The sequence below is a fragment of the Pygoscelis adeliae genome, unplaced genomic scaffold (assembly GCF_000699105.1).
Source record: "Pygoscelis adeliae isolate BGI_AS28 unplaced genomic scaffold, ASM69910v1 Scaffold270, whole genome shotgun sequence".
NCBI lineage: Eukaryota > Metazoa > Chordata > Aves > Sphenisciformes > Spheniscidae > Pygoscelis > Pygoscelis adeliae.
In genome coordinates, this window is record NW_008823916.1 from 1,126,726 (window position 1) to 1,154,155 (window position 27,430).

Below are 27,430 nucleotides of genomic sequence, written 5' to 3' on the forward strand. Positions count from 1 at the left end.
ACATTCAGCTGCAGAGAAAAACTTTATAATATGAATTCTAAAAGTTCAAAAAACGGTAGCAAACCAGAAGCACAGGAAAAGCAAAGTTTCAGCATTTTAAGTCATTAAATAATAAAAAAAATATAGCATTTAGACCACCAGGAACAGAAAGCTCCAGGCTTAGTGAGGAGCCACCTGACCCCTCACACCATTGCAATTACCAATAAACGCCTTTTGGCTCCAAATATTAATAATTTAAACAGTTAATAGTAGTGGAATCTGCTTGCTCAACATGGAATCAGTAGTAGTAGTAGTAGTAGTACGTATTAATTGATAGTAACTGAGAACTAATTAACTCACAAAGTAATATGTTTAACTAGCAAAAATGGATGATCACACTATTGGTGTGGGGGTTATCAGTAAAGGCAGCAATGCATAATTAAAAAATACATAAATGAAAATTATCCAATGATTTCTCTATGCTAATTAATATTTCTACTAGCTCAGTTTGCCCAGCAATTCCTTCTATCCCATCCTCTCAAAATATTATTTTCAAAATAGTGAACTTGTAAATACATTTCTGGCTTCAATTTAGAAATAAAAAACAGCTGGAGGGATATTTTTCATGCTCGGAGATAACACAGTGATAACAAGGAAAGAAAAAAACCGGGCAAAAAGGGAAACCAAAAAACAAAAGGAAGGCCTCCCACAGCGGAGCTGCTCCGAGCTGAGCAGACCTTGCTGATGCTGCTGGCAAGACCTGCTGTAGGCTGCCGTGAAAGGAGGCATCCAAAATTACTTATAACACCCCTGCCAATGAAACATTGACCCCTGCACCGCACGAGTGGCCGGCCAGGAGTCCCGTGGGCTTATCTGGAGAGATGGAGCGAAACACACCATGCTGTAGGAGAAGAGAGGGGTGGGGGGAGAAAGCTGGTTTGATGTTGGTTAAACCCCTGGTTCTGATCCCAGAACCGCGTGCCGTGACCAAGGGCAGGGACCCAGGAGGACAAGAAAGGCCAGCCCAGAGCCAGATCCTCCATGGGGATCACACTTCTGCAGGAGCTCGGCAGGGAAGTGGCATGGGCTCCGCTATCATCCCCATCTTGCTCCCGCAACCAACTGCTCGGATGCAACCCAGCCCTTCCCGCAGCCCTGTCGCCCGAATCCAGAGCAGCTGCCAAGTGCAGTACCCCATAGTTACATTTACAGGGAGCAAAGCCCTCTGTGGTAGATGCCATGTCCAGGCTATCTCCACCTGGATGGTGGGATCTCCGTCAGTGAAAGGATCCTGCAGAGTATCTGCTCTGCAACACAGAGACATCGAGGTCCATCAGGCATCCCACGAACGGGAGCCACTGCCACCCGACGCAGGTACGCACAGGTCGGCGCACGCAGAAAAAGTATAATAAAGGAAATTATAAAGGTTGCAATGTCACATACTCAAAACTTAAGAAAATGTGAGATCTAAGGTTGCCTTGGCAACCTTAATTCAGCCTCTGGTAATTATGCATTCATGAAGGTGTTGATTGCAAGACCACATAGAGGGGGGTTACCTGAAGGACCTACTTCTCCCCAAATGCCAAAGGTGACAGTGCTGAGCTGTAGCCAGGTGTCTCTGGGTGCCTGAAACAGTCCGGAGCTTGACATTTAGGCATCCCAAAACTCACCCCTGGGTACCTGTGGACATCCGCAGGCTTCTCAGCGTCCTACAAACAACTTCATCTGCAGCTTCTCAGTATCTTGTTCTCTCTTCGTTGGAGGACGCATAGCTCCTACTTTATTGTACTCTATTCAGTTGCTGTTCTGCATGCACAATTTCTCAGCTCCTCATGGGTTGCTTATCCTTTGCTCAACGCCAAAAGCAGCAGTATTTCACAACCAATAAAGTGATTAAGTTCCCAATCTCCCTGCTACCTTCCCCGTTTATACAGATGGGGAGCTAAGACCCAGGAACGGTAATGTAAAAAACATCCACTACATTACATGCACCAAATTTGAGACATTTAGACTTGATTTTTCAGAGTGCTTAGCATTAAATGACACTTTCCCTGCTCAAAGCACAGCTCTCATTGACTTCGGTTGAAGTTTTTACAGCTCCACATTAATGCAGCTCATTCCCAGAGCAGGTTCATTGGCTGTGCTGAGCGAGGTAAAGGTGAAAAACTAGGATATGATCATGCCATTAAAGACGGTTTCATAATGCATATGCACAGAGGGGCTGCCTGAAGGCTGCACAGCAAACTGACCCTAGCACCTCCCGGCTTTGGAGTTTTGCAAACTTGATAACGTTTGCTGAAGAGGAGCCTAATCGGGGTTTTATTCTGGGCAGGGAGGAAGGAAGGCGTTTAGTCTGGAAAAGAGGACATTTTTCAGCAGCAGTTGCAGGACGCAGCATCACTCAGCCTTCAGCGGGCAGAGCTCTCTCCATAGCAAAATCGCCCCAGCAGGCTCCTACCTGCGCACTCACCGTCCTCCTCCACTCTTGTCCCAGTATAGCCCATTCCTCTCCCCCATTCCCCCAGTTCCCCTTCCCCACTAGACCCAAACTCGGTATTTTTGGCCAGCTGCTGCTGCCCTCCCTCATGCCCTCAACCAGCATTTCGGAGCAGGGATGCTCAGCCATGCTCGGGCACGGAGGATTGCTGCCGACTCTTGCTGCTAAAATCAAACAAGACTTCACGCCGTGTGCAGCGATTCAAGTTTTTCAAAAGCACTTTTAAGCTGGCCAAATTAAAGTGGTTCTTCACCTGTAAAAGAGAGACCCTCCACAAAATGTCTGCCTCAATCCTCTGCAACAGTTTTGCCTGGCGGAGAAAAAGAAATCTTAGAAAAACAAGCAATCAAGCAAAAGCCTAGACAGAAGGCCTGGGATCTCTCACCCTAAATTATTAAAGGCTGAAAACATCATGAGATGGGTCAGGCCGCCCCAGTACCAGGCAGCGACTGCAGCCCTGCCTGGGCTGGCTCAAATAAAACATAGATTCATATAGACTCTACGCGGCATGGTGAAAAATGCCATTAATCTCATGATGAGCCATGATGAGCTCTGGGCACCTCCTTAATACCCCACCCATATTTGGTCCCAACATGGACCCGATCAGACACCGGAGAGGAACTGAGCATCCAGCCACCTTCCCCTTGTCTTTGCCCTTCAAAATAACCAGCCATCAGCAAGCCAAGATTTCAGGTCACTGCTCATTCATCATCCCAAAGGGATGAGTCTGGGATGAGCTAAAGGATTTTCCCATTTAAAACAGACATATATTCTAGCCCAAAAGAGAGCTTGGCCACGGCCATTCCCACCTCTCCACCCTTCTTTCCCTGCCTAGAAATTGGAAATTTGCTTGCTGGTGGGAACTTGGAGAGGCCAGAAAGGCGGAGAGGAGCTGGAAGGACCCCAGCCCACATCCCAGCCCCAGGGTGGCACAGCCCCCCATGCAGCAGCTCGTCCCCCAGCCCCACGGAGGCAGAGACGACCCGCAGTGCCCCACGGGCACTGGGGATGGACCCGGCAAGAGGTACGGCACTGGGGGCTGTGTCTGCCTTCGGTCATCATGAGCATTTTGCAAAGGCAAGCTTGAAAATCCCAGCTTGGGGCTCAGACTTCAGCATCTGCTTAGGCACAAATGAGTCACTGGGGTTTTCCTTCCCTTTTATAGCCTTCGAGGGTATTTTGGGCAAGTCTTCTGTTCTAATGGGCTCTTCTGGATCTGACTTTGTAGCAATTCATGAGGGTCACTAGGAAAAGTTGGACTTTGCAGGGAAACTGGGAGAGGGAGGGGGTTACCCTTTAGCCTGTTGTTTGCCTGCGCCCAGGCACCGGGACCAGCCACATCCCAGACTCGACCACTCTCACTACACAGTGACTGGGATTTTTTTTCTCAAGAAACCTATAAAGTGCTTAGATGCGGTAGCGATAAGCACTTTAGAAATGCCGATAGAATTAGATTAGATAAATAGGAAACAGCCAGGGCTGCAGGATCAGACATCCACGCCTTGATTTTTCACAGATGCTCCTATCGATCCACTGGGAACAGACAGCGATGAGCCCCTGGGAAACCGGGTGCTGGGGATCAGCCATCTCTGCACAGGCAGGGATAACCGTTCGGAGTGGAGATCCCTGCCCCGATGAGATGCTTACCGCAGGCAGGACGGCCCGTGGAGAAGCGAGCCCCGTAATGCTGCAACAGCTCAGCGTCCCCATGCAGCTCCAGGGGCAACACTAGGCTCTGCAATAAAGCTCCATCCAGCTGAATCCCCCCCGAAAGCCAGACAGCTGGATGACCTTCACCAGCCCCTCCACACCCCAGGGATCATCAGCCCCCTCCACCTCACCTGCTCCCCACAGACCTGGGGAGCTGGGCATGCTGCTTCCCAGCCATGGCACCGGGCAAGCAAGCGTCCCACAGAGTGGGGGTGTGCATGCCTGCACGGAGAGAGGGGTAAGAACCCATGAGAAGCAAAACTGAGCTTTTTGGAGAACCAAACCCATGAGCTGTATTTTAGAAAACACCACACACTTGGGTCAGTTACCAGGGATGCATTTATGCATACATATACATATATGCATAGCTTTGCTGCTATATATAGCACCTTCTATCAGCAACGCTCCCTGGCTTTGAAAAAGCCAGGTGAATGTCTGCAGACAGAGGAACTGAGGCACAACTAGATTATTTACAGCTTGTTTCCAGAAGTAGTCTTTGAAGTTGGAATCCAATTAATTTTATACCTGGAGAGAGATTTGCATAGGGATTTTCTGTCCATATGGGCAGACTTTTCAAAAGGACTTGGCTCTTATCTAGGCACCCAATGCAGACTGTGTTTTCCAGGCTGCCCAGCATCCATTAGTGCCCAGCTCCTTGGAGTACAGCCGGGTTTTTCACAAGGGCAGCACCCTCCTTGGTAAGCCACCAGTCACTGAACCCTTCCAAGGACACCACCTCCATGGGTCTGGTCTCCAGAGGTGAGGAGGACCCCTATCTGCTGCTGCCTTTGGTAGGGACCCATCTCACACCTGCCTGGAGATGTAGGTACTTGAGAGCAAATAATTCCCTGCCACAGAGAAAGAGAAGGGTTTTCTGCCGGTTTAAATCCCTGAACAAGCTCAGTCCAGGATCAGAGAGATGCCACCGCTGGCATGGGCAAAGCTATGGGCATCGGTGGCTGAAGAAGGACCAGAACCACCCTGTGTGGTGGCCACAACCCACTAGATCACCTTGGCTATGTCTTAAAACTGCACCCACGCTGCCAGGAGGGTTTTTTCTTGTACCTCCCCTGCAAAGATGCCACATGCCCCACACCCCTCTCACCACCACGTCAGCGAGCGCTGCCTGGACAGACCTCAAAGCAGCCACATGCTGTCCCCAACTTGCAAACTCATTGGGGCAGAAGCTGTATTTAGACCTGTGCGCAGGGCAGCTCCCTTCAGTGCACTTCAATGAACCTTCCCTGATTTGCAGTCTTACGTATACCCCCATGGAGAGGCGAGCAAGCCTTTCCCCATCCCCTTTCACACCCCCATTGCAAACCACAGCCCCCCGGGAGCCCACGGTGCAGTGCCTGAAAATCTCTGATCCAGGCGACAGCTGCAAAGCATCGCCTTCAGACTTTTGAGGAAGACACAGAGCTCCAAATGTACATGAAACCCCCAGAGGCCAACGTTTCACAGACAAACGGCACCCACCGGGAGGGAGCGGGCAGCCCTGGCCGCAGCAATGCCTGCCTGTAATGAGCTGACCCGCAGGCTTCCTCCCAGCTCTCCAATTCATGGGGTAATTGCTGTACGTTTTTAGCCTTGCCTGCAGCCTTTGTATAGCGAAGGCTGCCGAACTGTGTCCAGGGCCGGGTGTGTTCAGAAAAAACGATAATCAGCATTTAAAAAAAAAAAAGGGAGAAAAATCTGGCACTGAACTCTACTGCATCCATTTTTGTTCCTCCTGAACCAAATTGGTTGCCATTGAAGCGAAGAAACCATTGACTTTCTGCTTGGGTCAATAAACAAGATAAATTGAGCAGGGAGTTGAACGTGGAACAGAGAACGTCATCATTTACCTGAGGAAGAGAGAGGGTTAAAGGCAGAGAGGCTGAAGCAGGGTGCACGTCCATATCTCATGTAAAGACGTTTCACTTGGGAGCTCAGCGCTGGGCAGCAGGAACTGTGCCAGCTCCGCTGAGGCTTGGGACTATGCTGTGGGACTGGGTCTGATGTGCTTAAAACAGAAGACCCCGGACCCAAATCCTGAGATAAGATGATAGGGGATTGCTTTCCTGCAACTGAGCATCTGCTGGTGCCAGTGGCATTTACCCAGAGCGGTCGCGCAGCCTGAGCAGGGCTGAGACCTGGCTGCTGCTGGTCCAGAAGTAGCCAGACCAACCCTTCCTGAGGTCTCACGAGATGCCGAGGATGGGATTCAGCTCACCCATCCCTAGGTAATCCAAGATATGCATAGGACTGGTCACTTTGGGCTCCTCCAAACTCACCGGGGGAGATCGGCTCATTCCAGGCAATGATCCCCCTGCCCTAAGGTGGTCAAGGACTGCAGCAAGAGCTGATCAGTGTCCTGAGCTCCACAGACCAGATCTCCGCCGATTAGAAAAGGCAGCTTTGGGGATGTCCTGGTTTCGGCTGGGATAGAGTTAATTTTCTTCCTAGTAGCTGGGACAGGGCTGTGTTGTGGATTTAGGATGAGAACAATGTTGATAACACACCGATGTTTCAGTTGTTGCTGAGCAGTGCTTCCACTAGTCAAGGACTTTTCAGCTTCCCATGCTCTACTGACTGAGAAGGCTGGAGGTGCACAAGAAGCTGGGAGGGGGCACAGCCAGGACAGCTGACCCAAACTGGCCAAAGGGACATTCCATACCATGGGACGTCATGCTCAGTACCTAAACTGGGGAAAGCTGGCCGGGGGGGCCGCTGCTGGGGGACTGGCTGGGCATCGGTCGGTGGGTGGTGAGCAATTGCACTGTGCATCGCTTGCTTTGTGTATTCTATTATTATTATTATTACTATTTTACTTTATTTTATTTCAATTATTAAACTGTTCTTATCTCAACCCACGAGTTTTCTCACTTTTACTCTTCCAATTCTCCCTCCATCCCACTGGGGGGGGGGAGGTGAGCAAGCAGCTGTGTGGTGCTGAGTTGACAGTTGACGTAAACCACGACAGGGTTTAGATACAGAACTAGGGATGATCTAAGCTGCTCCTAAGTGCAGTCAAATCAGTCCCAGCCTATGGCCCTTGGAACTACTTGCAATAGATGCCAGGGAGAGAAGAAGGAGCCTGTTATTGGCCTTCCTGAGGAAAGGGAAGGTCTTGAGCTTACCCATAGCATTAGATAGCTAAAACACCATTTGGGAGAGAGACAGAAAGCCTCAGCTACGAAAAAAACTCCTTGCACTTTGCACTGTCTTAGACACCACAGATCTACCATGAGACACAAACCTGTAAGATGCCGAAATCCCAGTGCCCACAACAGGATACATTGTCCCTGCTGCGCTGTCGTGTCTTTCAGCCTCTTGACATCGTAGCTACCCTAGTGTAGATCTGCCAAGCAGGGCTATTAATGGGGCGTGTGGGTAGAAATGCAGGGGGCTGAGCGGACTCCCAGGGCTGCCCACTAGTCCCAGACTGAGGTGTCCAAAGGAGACATTGCTTTAGAAGATCTACCTCCTTATTTTGTTGGGTTATTTTTTTATTCACAAGCCTACCCTCTCTCAACAATAACCCACGACCCAAAGCACCTCTAAAGAACAGACAATGCATTTACCCAATGGCAGCACCGTGCTTAACACACAAACACACTCTGATTTCGAAGTTTAGCTCAGAGCTCCTCCGACCTCACTCTGACACCAAGCATCCCAGAGCAGACATCCTCCCTTTATCTGTAAACCTTCGCGCTACTGCATTATTAAACAGCACATAAAGAATATATGCATTTATTAAAGGCAGAAGAGACTACACCTCCCAGCAGACTCTTCCCTGAGCTCAATTATTGGCACTAAGTGCCCCACATCAAAGGCGTTTAGAAGAGCTACACTATGGCAGAGGTTGCAAGGGATGCACCAGGGGCCCAAACCCGCGGGCAATGACGGGAGCTGCAGGCAGGTGCGCATGGGATGGGAGCACCCCTCCCCTTGGGCCAGCCAGATCTCAGCCATCAGGTTCGTTTCAGTTGCCAGTGTCACGGTGAAGGATATTCAGTCTGAACCGCAATTCACAGGAGCGTGGGACGTGGTCGTTGCTACTCCTGCCTGATTAGGTCTGTCTTAGGGGGAAGTCTGCCTGGGAACCCGCTCTTCTGGCTGCACATTTAGCAACAGGAGATTGATGACAGGAGAAGAGGAGCAGCGGGGAGGGGAAGACAAGAGCACTTGCACGCTGCAGGACCACCCTCCTTCTCCTGCCCATCACATTCCATGCGACACCTTTATTTTAGTGTCTGTCTTAATTAAGGAGACTAAATGGAAAGGCTTCCATGCTAATCCAAGGTCTGCCCCGCGGGGCTGAGGAGGATGCCCAGAATACAATATGCTTCCTCTGAAAGGCACCAGAGACAGACATGCAGAGACATGTGGAGCCCAGGCTCCCACCATGGACCCCACGAACCCCCTCTGCCAGGGCAGGGAGAGACAGGGAAAGATCTTCTGATGGATGCCAGGAGCATCCATCAGAGCCCGTGGCAGCCGGTGCCTCCAGGTAGAAGGGGGAGCTGTGAGCATCGCGTGGACTCTCAGAGGAGGCAGGGGGCGAGGGAGGGCTGATCCCACCCCAACACCCACGGCAGCGTGCACCCCGCTCCTCTTCCCGGGGTGACCTCTCAGCCTGACCCATTTCATACTGCAGCTGCACAGAGAGCCATGCCGAGCCGATGCCGCATGCAAGGAGAGATGAGGGTTACCCAAAGCCTCTCAGACAAACACTCTCCCAAAATTCAGGCAAAAGGCCTGTTTGATTACATACACGAGCGAACATTGATTTTTTTCAGCCAACAAGCAACAGCAGAAGCAAGCCTCTGCAAAATGTGACCCTTGGAAAAGAGTCAAATAGGAGTTTTTTGGAGGCAGAGCTCACTGGAGAGACAAACCTGTGGATTTACGAGCAAGAAAACAGTCGGTTGTATTTTTACCATTTCACCCAAACATGCTTCTCTGTATGTATTTGCAAAAAGCGGGGATCACAGCAAAGACTGAGCTTAACTTGTTTCTCCAAGTTTTTCTGTCGATGGAAGGAGCACCGCAAAGCTGAAACACTGCCCGATCGCTGGCCCGAGGGCAATGAACTTGCTTTCAGCATTTGGCCTAATTCACATTAGAAGACTCAAATTGGACTTCAGCAATATTCACCTCTATCTACCCAAAACCAAACTCGGTTTAAAGAAATGAAGATGACCTCAAAACTCCTGCTCTGCCACCGGTAACGAGCAGAGAGCATTCCCAAGAATAAAGCCCTGAGCAGGAGCTGACATTTCGGGATCGGCCGCAGACTCGGATGGTGAATTACTGCACAACCGCGGGCAACAAGCAGGATGTGTCAACGCTCCAGACTCCTCATCTGTAAAACGGGGACAACAACAGCTACCTACCTCCCACCGTGCCGCGCAGTTAATTAATGCTCCTTTGAGTTGTGAAGATGAAAAGCAGCCTATAACTGCAAAGTAGTGTTTTATTATTATTGTGAATGAAACCTCCACTTGTTCCATCAGAGCGCACCTTAAAGCAGTGCCACTGTAGACACTGTGAATTGTTCCCAGCAGCTGTACTACCGCTGGCATTTGCAGGAGTTTGACTGTAGACTTGCACGTAAGAGCTTTGAACATGTTGGGGAAGAAGAAAGAGAGGGAGAACAAACAAACAGAAATTCTATCACATTTTGTGCTTAGCATCTGGAGACAATGCTCCCACCCTCCTGAGGGCTGGAACAAAACAAACCAGAGACAACAACATCTCTTCACCTCCTGTTCTTGCCTGTGCTTTACCTTCATGGGCTGCCGTAGCCCCGCCTGCATAACGTCGGGACAGATTGTACTGCAAGGGCACTTAAACAGGAAATTAAGATTACAGGGCCACTTTAGGAAGTGATTAATATATCGTCTCTATTTGACAGGTGGGAGAAATGTAGCACAAGACACTGAAGTTGTCTGCTCATGGGCACGCAGCAAGCTGGGGACAGAACAGCGTGCCTGAACTAAGCAAAGGCATGGACAGACCCCCTGCTCTGGCTGGGAAGCACCAGCTGTGCCCAGCCGTTGGCACCATCCAAATTGCATCTCTATCCTCCCAGGTGCACTGGCAGGAGGGACCACGGGAGCACTCCTCACCCACCCACTCCCCCCAGGGGCTCTCTGGCCCCTGCAAACCCTCCTTACCCTTACACAGGTCCACGAGGTCCCCAACGCCAACCACAACCCCTGAGCTGTATGCAGGCTCAGTCCCTCTCTTGCCACGGACGGTTTTGAGTTGATACCACCAGACTAGCACATAGCAAAAGAAAGTTCAGATCCTGGCTTGAGTACTTCAGGCAAGTCACCTTTTGGTATCTGCATTATTTAACACTGTTTCCTTTGCTCCACCTTGTGTATCTAGCCTGCATCTCTCCGAGGCAGAAACCCCTCCTTTGATGCCTACGCAGCACCTGGCACTCTGCTTTCCCGACCCTGCAGCCAGCCTCTCCATGCCCTGGAAACACAACCCCAACCCGGCGGAGCAGCTTGCGGCTCTCCATCACCCCGGCAGCGCCGTTCCCCCTCTCCAGGCCACCTCTGCCATGCCTGGCTGAAGGACTAGGATGCTTGCAGCACACGGTGGCCATGCTGCTCCTGATAGGTACCTTTCATGTTTAATTCAGAGGCTAATTTAGTTAATCTATTTTTTAATAATTCATCCCTTCCATCTTAATTTTGGTAGTTGTTGAAAATCCCTAATAAAACATTTAGGGGCTCTTCTACTGAAGCAATGGCATGATTTACTTGATGGAATCCAGTCTTTGATGTCCTGTCTTAATTCCCTCTCTCCCACCGTGCCTCAATCCTGTTTATCGCTGTGCCGGAGGTAAGAGGTTCTTGTCGAGTTTTGTAGCACTTAGGCGCTTGGTCAGCGTTAATAAATCAGCTGCCCCGCACGGCTTGGACAAATGATGTAGCACACCAGCCTCTTCCTTCTATCAACGATTCCCTCTGCTATCGCGGGTCTGGGCATCGGCCGGGACCGGTGCGGAGGGACCAAGCATAGCATCGCGACCGACGCAGGTTGGAAGCGTGAGCAAAATATTGCAGGTGCTAACTACATTGTTGAAAGAATATACACCCTTTTACAGCACTTATATTTCATTCTCTACTGCCAGAATGGAGAAACATGCTGGGTTTTTGCATCCGTAATTGGGGAAGAACAGATGGTGGAGGCACAGTTGGAAGTAATATGGCCATTAAAATAATCTATACGGCTTGTAATTCTCCGACATGTGAGAAAGAGGAGGGCCTGCCTTCGCCTGAGTGCCCAGCCCGGCCACTCGCCCTGCTGCAATATGGGCAGGAATATTGTTTTTGCAGTTGTTGGGATATTGAGGTGTTTTGGTGGGTTTGATGGGTTTTACCATTTCCCTTCTCCCAGGATTCTCCTCTTGAAGCAACCCGAAGAGCCAACAGCTGAACCAGAGCTGCTTCCACTGGGTATTTATTTGACTCCCATGTGCCATGCGGAGCACATCTTCCCCCCAAATCACCCAGTTAAAGCAACTGCTAGCTTTACATCTATTATCTTAATGATATAAAAAGAGGAGCAGAAAGTCCCAAGCACTTCAGGCAGGTAGGGTTGTCTCTAGTTAACTTAAACTTTAAATAGGGGTGATGGGAGAAAGAATTATGCAAAACCAACCCCACTGAGTCATGAAAATTGAAACTTCTCACGGGAACGCACAGGCTTTGCCATCACCTCTATCACTTTCAAATCTCTAGAGCGCTTCTCTGTAAAATCAGAGCAAGAGAATTGCCCAGAAAAGCCCAGACATTTAGCCAATATATGGAAATTTATGTCCTTGCTCTGCATGATTTAGGTCAGAGACCTCTACGCCCTCCAAACACCCCAACTACCACGTTGTTTGGTACCTCTTCATGAGTGAGGGTTTTTCTCTGGGCTTTTGTTACTGCTTTGTGTCGGTTAGTTTTTCCACATGAACATATTATAAAGAAGGTCTTACTTCATCAATATAAAACGGAGAAAATGTCTCAAATCCCCAAAAAACACACTGAAAGGAGTAATCATTTCCCACTCAAAGCCAGAGGCCAGCATTCCCATCCTGATTTATGGAGCAGAGAAGGAACGGGAATCGCAGCAGCATCCCCTGGCCTGGAACCCAAGCACCCCAGGTCCCCCAGGCACCATGCTTCCCACGAACACCTCCCCAGGCTGGACACAATTATTTTCTCAGCCAGAAACCTCTCCGTTGGGCTTCAAATCTTCAGTGTGATCACACAGGCAAGTACCCCTCCAAATCCTTACTCTCTGCCCTGAACACACAGGAGCCAGCAGGACGTTACCTTGACAGCTCGCTTTGCTTTATGGAGCTGTAAATATAATTTTTAATAGGCTGGCAGCAAGAAAGATGTGTTTTCAGGCTCGACAGCATCCAAAATTAACTGCGATTCATTTCAAAAGGGGTGAAGGCGTGGAGGAAGGGGGAACACGAGCCTGAAACCTGCAGAATATAAAAGCCTTGAAAGCAACTGCCAAAAAGCCCCTGCACAGCTGCCTTCTGGCTCTCAGAAAGAGATTAAAAACCCGAGCAGCATCAGGCTGGAGCAGACGTCACGGAGGCCACCCTGGGCCATGCTCATGCTCAGATAAGACTCTTTCTTGTTATTTTCCCGGAAATGACCCAGCCTTTGCCAACGCATAGCTCTGCCCCGCTCCTCGCATCACCCGGCACGACTGGTTCATCTAAACCGAGGAGAGGAGAGGTGAGATGCCGGTGCCTGGGGTGACCGGGGGCTCCCCCCGCATGGTCCCTGGGGACCTCGAAGGGATCCTGCCATGAACGTCAGCATCTCATCCTCCTTCAGCATCTCATCCTCCTTTGTGTGCTAGAACATTAAGCCTTATGTGCCTTCGTTAGCCCCAGCGCTGCTCTGCGACACCTAATTTGACTAACCCTTTAGTGACTAATTTAATTACCCCGGCCCACAAACTGACAGACAGCTGTTAAAAATGGTTATTGCATTATTAATATGCTCCAGTAATTTCCCATTAAAACTATACTGTTAATAATTTTTTTCCCTGTATTTCTTCCCTCTTAATTAGTCTATTTAAAACTTTGAAGGAATATTCTCTTTATGGTAAATGGGAGCGTTGAGCAAATTACATTTTTGATTGAATACTTCTGTGATAGGCCAGCAAATAAGACCGTTGAGTTGTTAATTATTGTCAGAGTTTCACACGATGCCTGCTAATGAGGCAGTCAATCTTCTCTGCCATTCCTAGAATATTAATGGCGGCCTTTGGTATTGATTCTGTCACCAGGAGAAGGCAGGAACCCCTCCTTCTCGGGTGGCTCTGGGGAGGGCATGGGGGGCTCCGTGCTGGGAGGGGACACGGAGGGGGCCGGAGACCTTTGGGATGGGCTGAGCCAAGGAGGGCTTGAAGCTGGTTGAAGCTCGGGAAGCTCTTGGCTTGCACAGCTGATGGACTCGGTGGGGGAGTTGGCACATCCCCACAGGGATCAACCCCATCAACAGGCGTCGACGCACAACAGCCGCACCCAGGCGGGACAGGCAGCGGGGGGGGGGTCAGTTCCTGCCAGACACACTGGTCCCTGTCGCCTCTCTCTGTGTCTACCTGTTGACTCTGAAGTGTATCAGGTTCACCCCTTATCTTTCTGTGACAAGAGAATTTGTATTGGGCTTTTTGAGGAAAGGGAAATGCCTGATCTGTCTGGAATTCAACAGATAACTTGATAGAGTGATGCCGGGAAATTATTAGCAAAGCGACCGTGGATAAGGATTCACACGGAACTGCGAGGTGGCTAAGACACCGTACAAAAGCAGCCTTTGAGCTGTGCTGGAAGATGAGACAGGGAGCTTTCAGTACCATTGCTCAAGCTGTTTGGGGATTGGTCCTATCTGATATTTGCACCAGGACTCTCATCAGAGGATGGGGGAGTTTGGCAGCAAAGTCTGCCAGTGTCAAAGTCATAGGACTTGATGCCTCTTCCCACCCAGGCTCCCATTGTCCAGCTCAGAGAGCAAGAGCAAGTCTTGTGGGGCCGTGCCCAGTGCAGTCCCCAAGCGTCTCCTCCTCTGCCTTCTGCAGCCACATCATCTCCTGCAAGAAAAAACAGCCCTTCCCAGAGCAGAGGCATTTCTACCACTGCAGGTGAAAACCCCTCGCTGCGAGACGCGTGGGGCGGACGCTGGCATGCTGCATGGTCGTGCCGGCACGCCGTGGCAGGAGGGACCGCAGCAGCTCCTCGCAGCGTCATAGCTGCGGCAGAGGACGTGGGACTGACTTTGCCAGGACGCTGTGGCACCAACTCAGAGCAGAACCATGGATTCCCTAAATAGCTCGCCCAGCACTTGGCGCTGGGTTTTATTTCTCGAGGAAGCGCCTGCGTGGGCACCTGACCCGGAGACCAGCAGGATCAATGCCGCACACAGAGACGCCGTGCTGGCCTTGCAAACCAGCTCAGCTCCCTCTAAACTGCTTGAGCCTTCCCAGCCTGAAACTCCCCCAGCCCCGCTCCCACCGGGAAACCCAGGGGAGACCAGATGAACCTTGCAAAGCTCAGAAAACCCGTTATAGCAGGCGACATGTCAACATACGTCAGACTGTCACAGCTGCCGCGGAGAGGCCAGAGCTCAGGGACTTCAGCTACCTGCTGCAGCTACTCCAGCCGGGCTTTGCACAGCCAAATCCACATGATCCCCAAAAATGAGACTATTTTGGACTATTCTGGGAACACCCTCCGTCTGCCTGACCGAGTGCCACAGGGAAAGGTTGGGGGGGTGGTTGGAGCATCTGTGGGGATGCTCTCAACTCTCTGCATGCCCTGTCACCCACAGCTGCACAGCTGGTATGACACCAAGGGACAGGGACAGGAGGAGGAGAACAGCCTCCGCAGGAACAGCCACCCATCTGCTCTGGAAGCGGTGGTGGGGTCAGGACCACCATCCCAGCAGCAAAGGGACAGCAAAGCTGCTGCCACCTCCCCACTCCTGCCTGCAACCTGAGCACACGCAGTGTCAGGGAGCCAGATGTTTAGCAGGAAGTATTTTCACGCTCCCCTAAATCCCTGCAAAGCCCCAGCTGATGAATCCAAAACGCACACCACAACTGGGGCTTCTCCCTGCACCGCTCACCAGATTTGTACTCAATCCCACCCGTTTCTTGGCCCCTCTCGAGGCCAGGCAAGGGGACAGCAGTGCAAAGCCCCAGCTGATGAATCCAAAACGCACACCACAACTGGGGCTTCTCCCTGCACCGCTCACCAGATTTGTACTCAATCCCACCCGTTTCTTGGCCCCTCTCGAGGCCAGGCAAGGGGACAGCCCCCAAATACCAGCAGTGTCCCCGCACTCAGTTACCCCTGCTGCTTCTGAGCCCATCTGCTGCCCACTTGTGCTTTATAAGCAAGCCAGGCACTGTTTTTACTGCAGTGAAGTTTTTCAGACTAAAAGCTGCTTTTTTTTTTTTCTTTTTATAAACCAGGCTTCCATAAAAGAGGAGGTTTCCATTCATAATTAATTGCCTATGATGCAGCATATCCTGGTTTTACCAGGAAAGGGGGGGTCTGTAACTCTCCCTGAGCTCCAAATGAGATGCCGTGAAAAGCCCTTCAGGTCAATGGCAGCCATTCTCAACTCTCCTCCTCTACCAAGATCATGTATTATTCGGGCACAAATTACGGCTTTCACCCCAAGAAACCCATGTCATCCCGCTGGTCTGGCACCAAGCCAAACTAACACAAGCCCAGGAGGGCTCCTTCACCTGGACCCAGCACCCACCCACCCAGGAGGGTGGAAAGGGTGCGCTCAGCTTTGCCCACGGTCACATCAGGTAGGGATGATCTGCTCCTACCTTAAGTCCTCAAGAAGCTCCTATAAGGGCAAGAAAAAGCAAAGTCTCATAACACATCTAGTGCTGGCTTCTTGGCTCAAATAAGCCAAATACCACACCCTGCCTCCCCCAGGTCTCCTTTCCCACGGGGAGATGCAGGATGATAACCGGAGCCATCAACAGCTCCCTGCAGGAATGGGGAACATGAGCCACCTTTTCAGAAAGGGCAAGAACTAAGGAGACAGACATCCTGGAATAGTCCATCCATAATAAATAGTCTTGCCTTGCAGTGGTGCCCATCCCAACTACCTGGAGCAGGTCTAAGAGGGCTCATTTTAGCTGTCAGTAAAACAAAAGTCAACGTCCTTTAGACCCAAACAGAAGCCAAATACCAACTTATGGGTAAAATGCCACCACGAAGACTGGCTGTGGACAGGAGGCGAGCAGAAACCCACAGCTTCCCTAAAGGAAGGCATCGCCACGGAACAAGAGGAGGAAACGGGGTACCACCACTCAACACCTACCAAACCCCTACGCAGGGACCTCAGGCACGGCCGGGCTGCGAGCCGGGTCGGCAGTACCAATGCTTGCAGGCAAGAGGCAGCGCTGCCCAGCCTGCCTGCCCAGATGTCACTCAGCCTCTGCAGACGCTGCCGCCTGGGAAAACAGCCTTGGTGTTATTGAGCTTAAAGGTCATGCTTCAAAATAAGGGCAGGCTTTGAGTTAATAAAGGGTTAATGGCAGATTACGGGCTGTCAGCATGGGCACATACGGAAAAAACGGGGGGCTGAGATCAAGAACCTTTTGGCGGGTTAACTCCATCCCTTCCTGCAGGGTTTTCAGGGCATCCCCCTGGGGAGGTAGTGCAGAATAGCTGCTCCACAGCATTTACTTCGGTAGAAGAGCCCTAACACACGTCAGGGACCTGTTACACGTATAGATCATGTCTGGTATGGATGGTTATAAGCAATGTATTCACCCCTTGGACTCCATGGGTCAAGGAGCCCTTTATTGGACCACCCACAACTTTATCATTAACACCAAGCTGCGTCCAACTCCAGAGGAACCACATTTCAGAACCAACATCTTCAGCTCTGGCCCATCTGTGTTTGATACACACTGATTAAAAAAAAAAAGGAAATGTGGACTGAACTGAACAAAGAGACTTCTCACTGCAAAAGCTCAGCGCATATTTACACAGTATCCTGCCTTAATTCTCAGTTTCTTCATTTATGTTATTTTAAGCCCTCTGCAGTAGCAGGGAAGTTATTAGCTGGTGTTTAATTGTGTGCTGCTGGGTTCAGCGCAGCTCCCGACGAGCTGCTGCTGGGAGAGAGCCCCGCAGCAGGGCAGGGGCAGTGCTGGGGTGGACATGGCGATGCAGTGACACAAGGACAGCCCACGGCAGAGCCACCAGCCAGGAGGGTGAGCAGCATCGGCGGACAGTACCCTGACCTGAGCCAGTTTTGCCTTACATATAAGGCGAAACAACGTCGGTCTGCACCGAGTGACCTGGCTATGTGATGCCTGGGACAAACCCCCACGTGCAACTCCCGGACCTCCTGTTTGCAGGAGACATGAATGCATTCTCCCTCAAACATCATTCAGCTGCAATGCCAACAGACCTGAAAGTGCCCTAGATGCAACTGGGGGCTCTTCACCCCCCGACGTGCCACCCCTCCAAAGTCTGCTCAATGCCAGCTGCTTTCGTTTCCTCCAGTGGAGGAGAAACATGCGCTAGATGAATTATGTACAGACCTTGTGGTCCATCAACACCATCATCCCCCCCCCCTCCCTCCCAGCGCTGCTTTCCCTGCATTCACTCCGGCCACTGCCAGCGCTGCTCAGCCCCGCCGGAGCCCAGCCCTGAGCACGGCGCAGCCTGCGGCACGGCACGGCACGGCAGCAGGTCCCTAACTGCACCCATCTGCGTTATGATAAAAGGCACTTGGTTGCAGCCAATAGCACCTCATTATATCAAAAACACCGCAGGAAATGTCTACAGCTGAATTGATTATGGCATAGTAATTCTTCAGGCAGTGAAAGCAGGGCAATTCCCAAGATGGGATTATTTTTTTGCAAGGCTTCACCCAATTTTCTTGGGGTTTTTTTTTCCTCCCTGCTCAGTCCCCAGCCCTCCTTCCAAACCTCTCCAGCTTTGCACCACTCTTTGATTTAGTCCCTCAAAATAATATTCTGCTTAACGCACTCCAGCGTAGTGCCCAGGAAAGCATCACCGCCCACCGGACCTCCAGGATTTAAACATGCAGCAGCAGGAAAAAGTCAAGAAAGCTTTTGCTTTTCACTCTATAGCCAGCAGCCAGATTTGCAGAAACCAAAGACCTGACAGGTACTTAAAAACATCTAAATCAGAAAAGAAGCAGCTGAGTAAACAGCACATAAACAAACAAAAAGGAGCAATGATGTGAAACCTGGGCAGGGCGGAGGCAAAGGACAGAGCTGCATTTGCAGCTGACGCACAGTCCGGTCCGGCTGCGGTCCCGCCAGCCAACTGCAGCAAAGCACGGAAAGGTTTTCTGAGCCGACGGGCCATGCCAGACAGGGTTGCACCATCCCCTGCTCTGTACAACACTTGTGCTGTCTCTGAACCATGTGCTGAGCTTTTTGGTGCTTCTAACCTAATTTTTAGCTGCTTTTGCTCCTTTGCCTGGAGGTCAGGGGGTCAGGGAGAGCCTGCAGAGCATCTCTCCTGCATCTGGAAACTGTGGAATGAGAAGGACCAGCACAGCATGAGCAAAGTTACTCTGAGCTGTCTGGAAAGTGCTGCACTGATGGTTCCTTCAGCTGCCCCGAGACCAGCGGGAGGAATGGAGGGCATTTTGCCCTAATAAATCACCCTGAGAGCTGGGGTGACATCCCAGAGTGGAGCAAATCCCCCGGGGGCAGCAGCCGTGGCGACGGGGCACTGTACCGAGTCCACCGGAGCCGATAGAAACATCACCCCAGCCCTGGCTGCTCAGAAGCAGGAGACAAAACTAATTAACTTCATTTGTCTTCGGAGAGCGCGGCCATCCTGGTTCGCCAGCTGCGGCTGCCCCCGTGCCCGGCCCTGGCTGCTCATGCTGCTGGGTTTGGCAGCCGTGGTGCCTGCACGGTCGCTGCCTGCCCTGGGGTGAAAGCTGAACCGGAGCTTTCCCCCTCGGTTTTGTCTGGTTTGCACATAGCTGCCTTCCCTCGTCCCTCCACAGCAAGAACGATGTTCTTCTGCAGCAACATGTTTATCCCCGCTTCCCTTCAGCAATTAAAAAGCCCCCATAAAAATAAACCTAGGGGTCCATCTTCTCCAAGAGTCCTTCCCAAGCCTGCAAGGGGCAGTCTTTTCTCGTGGTGCCCTTAAAGCAGAAGGACAAAGCTCCCCTGTTCGTGTCCACCTCCGTTCCTGTCGTCTCCGCCGAGATTTCTCCTCCCTGCACTGGCTGCGGAGCCTGTCGCAGGTCCCTGGCACGCTCCCGGGAACGTTTCGGCTCAGCTGAATTTTACTAGTTTTGTCCTCTGGATGAAGTGATCCAATAGTAGTTACAGCAGATAAAAATGAGAAAGGAGGAGCAGACACGGTCCACATCAGGCAAGTTTAAGGCAACTGAAATCTCATCAGAGCTGGTTGGTGGATGGTGCCAGCTCTTTCTACTAAGCTGCATTAAGAAATAGCTGAAGAAAAGGTATTAACCCATTCCCAATGTCACTGCCCCACCCGGGACCGTATCTCCCACTGACACAGCTATGCTGAGGGAGAGCTGCACATCCAGATGGGACTGGGGCCATCGTCCCATCTTGCCCTGAAGCATCTCGGGGGCCTTAAGGACAAAATTGCTGAGGACAGCCTTGGGCAAGAGGGCAGGGACTCAGAGCATCCTTCCCCAGGCACGCAGGAAATCCTGTCCCTCCTGCTGCTGCCACCATCCTCGTTCCTCCGCTGTCCCTCTCCTGTGCCCAACACGCTGCGAGTGCAGCTCCAAGCCCCAGTCCCCTGGCCGGGCAGCCACATGCTCTCGGCTGGCACCGGGTGAAGGTGACGTGGGCCGGCTTGCTCTGAAATGGGAGAGCTGACCCCAAATACTCTGCACTTGCTGGGGCTCAAGTACCTGCACTACAAACTGGCCTCGCAGTGCTGGCCTGGCACCACTGTGTCCATCCCCAGCGACCTGATCCTTTCCAAAAGCACCGCAGCTCCCTCCCCAGCACAGGAGGAGGAGGAGGAGGAGGAGGAGGAGGAGGAGGAGGAGAGCAAAGGTTCCCCATCCCAAGCCTGGTGCAGGCCCCCGCTGCCCCAGCACAGCACTGGGGGAGGGATGAACCGCCTGGTCCCTCTCCCGCCTGCAAACCTTCTAGTCCCCTTCACAGGCAGGAGATGCACACAAAGGTAAAGGTAATAAAACTCCGATGGGGGGTGGAAATGTAATTCAGGAAGAGTTATACAGCCAGGCTGTATAAACAGGGAGGCCATGGGGCTGCACTTTGAAAAGGCAGCTACAAAGCACGCTCTGGCCAATGTTTAACAAGAAGCAAAGGCAGCAACATAAAAACAAATAACACCATCAAACAGAGACGGGAGAACTCCTTTCACTGAAGAAACCCAAGGTCTGTTTTCACTGCCTTGCATCTCCTTCTGCTAAGCATGCACATCAGCACAGTGTCTGAGAGCCCCTGCCTCCCCCGCTAGACCCTCTGCACTTGCTGCTTGTCTCAGCACCGGCAGCATCCTGCTCCACCACAGATCCTGCTCCAGGCGGTTGGATGGATGGACACACAGCTACAGCAGCAGATCTGGCGTAAGGGGCGGCTGCAGAGTCCAATGCTAAACCCTACTCTGTGATGGGAGATCCCAGATACATTAAAGGGAATCATTCTGGGTGTGAGACAGCATTTACATATTTGGCGGGTGTCATAGTTTTTTAATTGTCTCAATAAATATATAAACAAAATCTGTTCACTCGTTGGGTTGTTTTTCCCTCCTGGGCTCTGCAGCTCCATGGATGAGAGGAACAGCAATCGCTCAGCTGCCAAACTTGTAGCTGTTGCTGTTGCTCCTTACGATGGATTTGCCTACGAGCCACATCCAAATTTACATCCGTTACCCCTAAGGGGTTTGATAATTTTCTGTGCAGTTTTACAGCCCAGCATCAAGACCTCAAAAAGGCAGTGGGTTCGCACAAAGGACAGGAGCACAGAGAGAGAGTGAAACTCAGCATTACCGTAGCAGGAATTATTAAAAGCCCCTGAAGAGGCAGGGCTGAAATGCCCCTCTGCTTCCGGGCATGAAAGATCACCCACGGTTGGTGATGGATCAGGAAAAGACATGCTGAGGGCTGTGAGGTCCCTGCACCCTCTCAGAGGTGCTGGGTGACCCATGTTTCAATTCTGACCTACCCTAGATACTCCCGGGGTGATTTCAGCTCGAGTTTTGAGGGTTTTTTTCCTCCCTTTCCTTTCTGCCCCTATTTCTTCATCTCACCACTCCTGTAATTCCTCTCATTTTGCTGCTCACACCCTTCGGTGGCTGCCGCAAGGTTACGTCTCTATTTAGTCACCCCGTAGCCAAGTGAGACGTACCTGACTCTTTTAACCTGCACTCATAAATCAAAGTGGGAGGCAGGGAGTAGGAAAAATCCCAGTAAGCAGCCAGGATGATGCTAAGTTGACAGATGCAGAGCAGGGGCTGGTGGCTGCCTCTCTGTAAAGCATCTGTTCTTTCCCTCCAGAGGATGAGGCTAAAGGCTGCCTTTATCCCTGTGTTAAGCACTGCAAGCTGCTTCTCCACCACTTTTTGCAAGACAACGGCATGTTTGGGTGATAAGAAGCCCAGGCCAGAGCGGCGGAGACATTATCTGTGGGAATGACAGTGTCTCTGTGATGTGCACGGTAATGAATTGCCCTCTTTGCAGAAATGAGTAAGTTGTGCCTGGTGATGCAATGATCAATTTGCTCCATCACGTGAAGCCATCCATTTATCACGGGCACCTGCTGATAGCCGCTCACGGCCGCTTTACTGGCACCAATGGAGCAAGAGGCTCTGCAGGCAACTCCCCTGAGGAACAGCCCAAAAACAGGGCTTCCCCTCTTCCCCGACCTCCTGGCTGAGGGTCCCTCCAGCACCGAGCATCCAGAAATCACAGCCCGCTCTGTTCCAGGAGACAGACAAGGGGGGAAAAAAAGGCCAAGTTCCCACGGCATATCCTGCACCGAATGGCAGGAAGAGCTGACAAGGTGTCCTCTGCCTGCTCCTGCCCGTACCCCACCGGCATGCTGCCCAAGGGGACCGGCCCAGCCCACCTCCTGAGCCTCAGTGGTGCTCGCCTGCAGCAGCACCCATTTTCCTGTGCTCTTGCAGATAAGGCACAAGGCTAAGGCACAGGGCAGATGAGCTCTGCTGCTGCTACGACAGCGTGGCCACAGCAAAGCTGTTTCCCCTCTCCTGGCCCAGATTGCCTTTGCCTTTCTCATCCATTTCATTTTTCATCCTCCTCTGCTCCCAGGGAGCCTGACACCGCAGCGCTCGGCACCGACTTGCAAAACCACGAGCACCCGAATCACTGCAAAACCCCTGAGAGCCTGGGGCAGCGGTGGTGTCGCAAGGGCATGGCAGGGCTGAGCCGGGGAAAGCCACAGGCGGGGAGCAAAAGCCCAGCTCCTGTCCTCGACACGAGACGGGATGCATGCGGGCACAGAGCTGGGGAGCGGAGGTCTCAGCCACCGAGAGAAGTGAAAATAAAAAACCAAACAAATAAAAAAAATTTAAAAATCCAGTTCATTGTACTTTAGCAAAGAATTCAGAGAGCAAAGGGGCTCACTTGGGAGCAAAACGAAGATGAATCGACAGTGAGTTCAAGAGAATTCATTCTGCCGCTGAACACTTGTCTCTCCATCAGGACATCTCAAAGGCTTGTCAAGTGAAGGCAAGGCTTTTATTTGTTTCTATGGTTGCCATAACGATAGAGCTATATGTCATGTCAGGCGGCAGCTGAGGCTCGCGCCTCTGATTTATAGCTGCTCACCAGAGATTATCAACTTTTCTGCAGAGCGGGTGGCACGGTGAACCAGGACCACCAGGCGATTGCCAGTGCCATGCTCTGCCCCTCGGGTTATCTCCCCTCTCGGTCCCCCGCAGCCGGCTGCGCCCCAAGGGATGCTTTTATTATCCCCCGCAGGGACGCTCGGTGCTGATGGCGGCGGGACCCGGGGGCTGCGAGTGCAGGTCCTCCCCGTGAGCTGCCAATGGGGCAGAGCGGTGTATGCTGCCGCAATTAGAGCGATTTCTGGTCCCACAGGACAAGCGGTACCTCCTAAAGAGCCAAAAAGAGATGGCAAGGTGTCCAGGGAAAGCCAGCAGAAGGATGAAACACCTAGTAGTAATTTGTTTAAAAAAAATACGGACTACTGTTTACCACTAGGTTATGGGAGAAATATAGATAAGAGAGAGGGATGGGAGCAACAGGGAGAGGGAAACAAAGAGAGTTCTTTGAAAACAAGCGAGACAAGGTGGGACTGGGAGGTATTTCTTGTCCTGGCAGCAGATAAGCAACTGGGGCAGCCTGCCCAGCCCGGGACCCAGCCTCCAGCCCAAGCCGGAGGCTTCTCAGCGCAGGGAGAGCCCCGCAGCGCTGCTGGCCAACCTCATGTGAACAAAGACATCACCCATAGCGTGACTGCCACGATCCCAGACGTGCGACCGATGCGATCATCGTGCAGAGGATCAGATTCTGGGGTCGAAGAGGGGATGCTCAGTATGGTTACTGATAAATTATACATAGAAGTTTCATTAACTCTAAGCACCCTCGTGCTTAATTTATGACGCACAGCCCTAAAACCTCCACCACCGAGTTCTGCATGCAACGTCCCGTTCCCACTCATGCCCCAGCACACATGGGAGCATCCCCACTGGGATGTTTGCACATAGACCTTTGGCTCCTGTCTATAGGAAGTTTCTTTAATGAGTTGGCTGCAGCAGCAGGAGGGGGCTTGGGCCCTTCGTTCCCATCCACCAACGCACTGCGTACAGCTTGTTGCACTGCTTAGCGGTGAAACACACGGAGAACAGCATCCCTCCGGAGAAGCAGCAGGGAGTCAGCATTTCCCTGGAGAGCTGCTGAAAGGCAGAGCCCCACCTGTCCCTTCCGCAGTCTCAAGCATCTTCATAAAAAAGCAAGGCCACGTTTGAACCTTTAACCCTCTGAGTTGTAAAGACTTCATCGCTTGTTTTCTCCAAACCAGGCTTTCTGCAATTTCCCTCCATTAAACTCTTCAAGACAAGTGACCCCAGAGCCAAAAGGTGTCAGGCTAATGAAAGGTCTGGAGAAATGCAGCACGCTCCTTATTAAAGACACAGAAGAAATACAGGACTAAGCTACCAGCACAGCGTTACAGGACAGCAAACAGGGCACTCCAGGTGCTGAGACACGGCCGTGTTGCAGCTGGTGTGATACAGCCCAGGATCTGCCCCTTGGCATGGGGACATGACTGTGTTAGAGCTCAAGCGCTGCAGAACCACCTGCAAGAGCTGCCAGCATGGAGGACAGCAGTGTTACCGTGGTCCCACAGCCCGGGAAACAGGTTCCCGCCGCGCAGAGGGATGGCTGTCTTTGAACACCTACACAATGAACAGCACGTGTTCACCTCCAATGGTAGGTCTGACATTATGGGTCATCATCTGGACATCTGAACCACCAAAACTGATGCATTACTGCTCCCTTGAGAAGCTACCAACACTTGTCTCAGTCCAGACGGACACAGCAAAGAGGTTGCAAGATAAACAGCTCTAAAAGTACCTTTCTCATTATGTGAAAGCACCCAAGAACCTCAGAGGAGGTTCTTGGAGACAGGCCAACGCGATGCCCGTGAGCACCAAACACAGCAACGTCCCTGCTCACCAACTGCAGTGGACCTGAACAGCCCCAGCATTAGCTCCTCCGCACCATCACGCTCTGCTCAGGTGGTATCACCTTGGTTTCCACCCACGCCAGGGCGCTCGGGACCCCGAGCTTGCAGTCTGATCCCCGTTTGAGAAGTGTTTAAGTTCTAATGCAGAAATAATAGATCGCTTTTTGGTTTTCACTGTATCTGTGAAACCTTCCATAATTCAACATCAAATATTTATTATTACGTTTATTAAAGTTTTAATAATTTAGCATCTCCTGTATATAACATACAAGCGCTGCGAACTCACCTCCTTTATTCTACCTGAGTCACTCCAATATTTATACCTGGAATTCTCAGTTCAGGTTCCATTTATGAGGGGAGCAAGCAACAGCTTCCGTGCCAGAAAGTCCCCTCCTCCTGCCTGGCGTTCATCCATCCCATCCTCTTCCACAAGGATCAGTGCCCAGAGACAATTACTGCACTGGAGAAGAAAGCAAGCTTCCTAGCCTCTACTTTCACTAAGGTACTTTTAATGAAGATGTGAGGAGGCAAGAAAGAAATAATGTTCTCCTGGCATTTTGGCTTAGAAAATGTTAACATACAACAAGGTGACCCTTCACCTTCTCAAATTAAAAGCAGTAGTCTTCTGCAGACAAGGAAAACAATGCTCCTAAGAAAGCCATATTGTGACAGATTGTACCATCAGTCTCTTTTTGCAGGACAGGGAACAAGCACTAATTAGCCACAAAAACACACTTGGAAGCGAGGACCTCTTGGATGCCAGTCCTGGTTCTGCCATAGGTTGTGTAGGCACTTGCTCCAAGCATAGCCCTGCCAAGACTCATGATCATGGGACAGAAGAATGGAAATCCACCATCCCATCGCTCTGGGTAAAGACAAGACAGAAGGGGCTGGGAAATATTAAGAATCCTGCTCCTGCCCAGGAAGATGATTCGCAACACAGAGAAGAATTTGCAGGTGAGGAAATCATGTCCTGAGTCAACGGGAGAAGGCAGCGAGAAGGAAGGGAGGGAGGGATCATGGAGTCTCCCTGGCACGCAACAATCACAAGCTCAATCTTAATTTAATGGGGGAAAGGGGAACACATGCTAAATATCTTAGGAATTAAACAGTTAAACCTTGTAGTTTACAGTTAAACCCTTGTACACCAGGCAGAGGAGGACAATCACCACCATTGCTCTTCTCTGAGGCAGCTCCTTTTCCAAGGGACCCCCCTTTCCCCACCCTCAGCCCGTTCTCCCAGCAAACAGCCTCTCCTTCCACCAGGGCAATTCTCCACCTGCAATGCCCTCTTAGGTCCCATTTCTGAACTAGACTGTCACAAGTCCAATGGCATCTGGTTAAAATACAAGCTAGTCAAAATGGGGGAGCTAGAGAAATATCCGGGCATTTACTGAACTCAAGGGAGGAAAAAAAAACCCTCTAACTGTATAATAATTGGACAAGCAACATGGCCTTTCACCAGGGCCCGACCTTGGCCCTTCATAAGCACCACAGCAGACTATCAGGGGCTGGGTGGATGTGACATACGTATGAGTTTCTGAAAGACGACAGAAACTCCGTACTGGTAAATGCATCAATTTAAGCTATGCAATCTAACATTAGATTTAAGCCACTTTAAAATTGCCTTGCCACAGGTTCATACCAATTTACCTGACTGGATTAGCAGATTTCAGCGCTATATACACAGGCCTGCCCTAGACCCATCAGGACCAAAAGAGCCTGAAGAGCTATCACATCAGATTTCTTACTGGAAGAAAATTAATCAAACTTATCATGGAAATTACTGCATCCTCAACAACAATTTAAAGAGCAGTGTAGTCACTCAAGCATGAGGAAAACGAGAAATTTGCTTCCTACCTGACATCTGCTGGATCTTCCGTCACCAGAACATCCGTCTTGCAGCTGGCGAGAGGATTGATGGAAAGCTCCACGGGGGGCACCACGAAGCTCTTACTGACAGGCAGCCACAGGCCTTGACCCAAACTATAGGTGGACCTGGAACAAGGACAAACGTGTCATATAGGAACAGAGTGTCCACAGCAAATGGTGGCCCTCTATTGCACCTGACCACTTGGAAGTCAGAGCAGTGGTGGCAGCATGGGATAAGTTAGTCATTTGGTCTTGCCCTGAAAGCCAAATGAGAGAGGAATAGCTAGAGATGTCACAGGGAGAACATGGTGATGGTCAAGCTCTTCTTTTTAGTCCAGGGGGACTTTCTGTGCACACTGTCCTCGCTTTTGCTGAGCTGTGTCCAGCCAAGGGGACGAGAGGGAAACCCTTCCCCCTCTGCAGAACATGGACAAATCTTTCAGGTCTGTCAAAGGCAAACGACACTCGTATTCCCCAGCCAGCACAAGAAGACAGAGCTGAGAGTGACCAAGAGGTAGCATCCGCTGGGATGTCCTCACCGGCTCTCCCCTCCTGAATGTCCGAGCTGAACACTCCTTTGACTCACCTGAGTATCTTCTCTGGCGCCTGCTCTCCTGTGACCAAGTCATATCCCCG

The 27,430-nt window shown here is 51.2% G+C and overlaps 1 protein-coding gene across 1 annotated transcript in view; it reads right to left on the reverse strand.

The window, feature by feature from the left end:
* The window catches only part of ASTN2 (astrotactin 2), a 308,249-nt gene that overhangs the window by 176,256 nt on the left and 104,563 nt on the right, over window positions 1-27,430 (reverse strand). The window contains 2 exon segments of the mRNA XM_009319305.1: window positions 26,783-26,920; window positions 27,381-27,430. The exon segment at window positions 27,381-27,430 is cut by the window's right edge and continues 25 nt beyond it. Of these exon segments, the coding sequence (XP_009317580.1) occupies window positions 26,783-26,920; window positions 27,381-27,430 (188 nt within the window).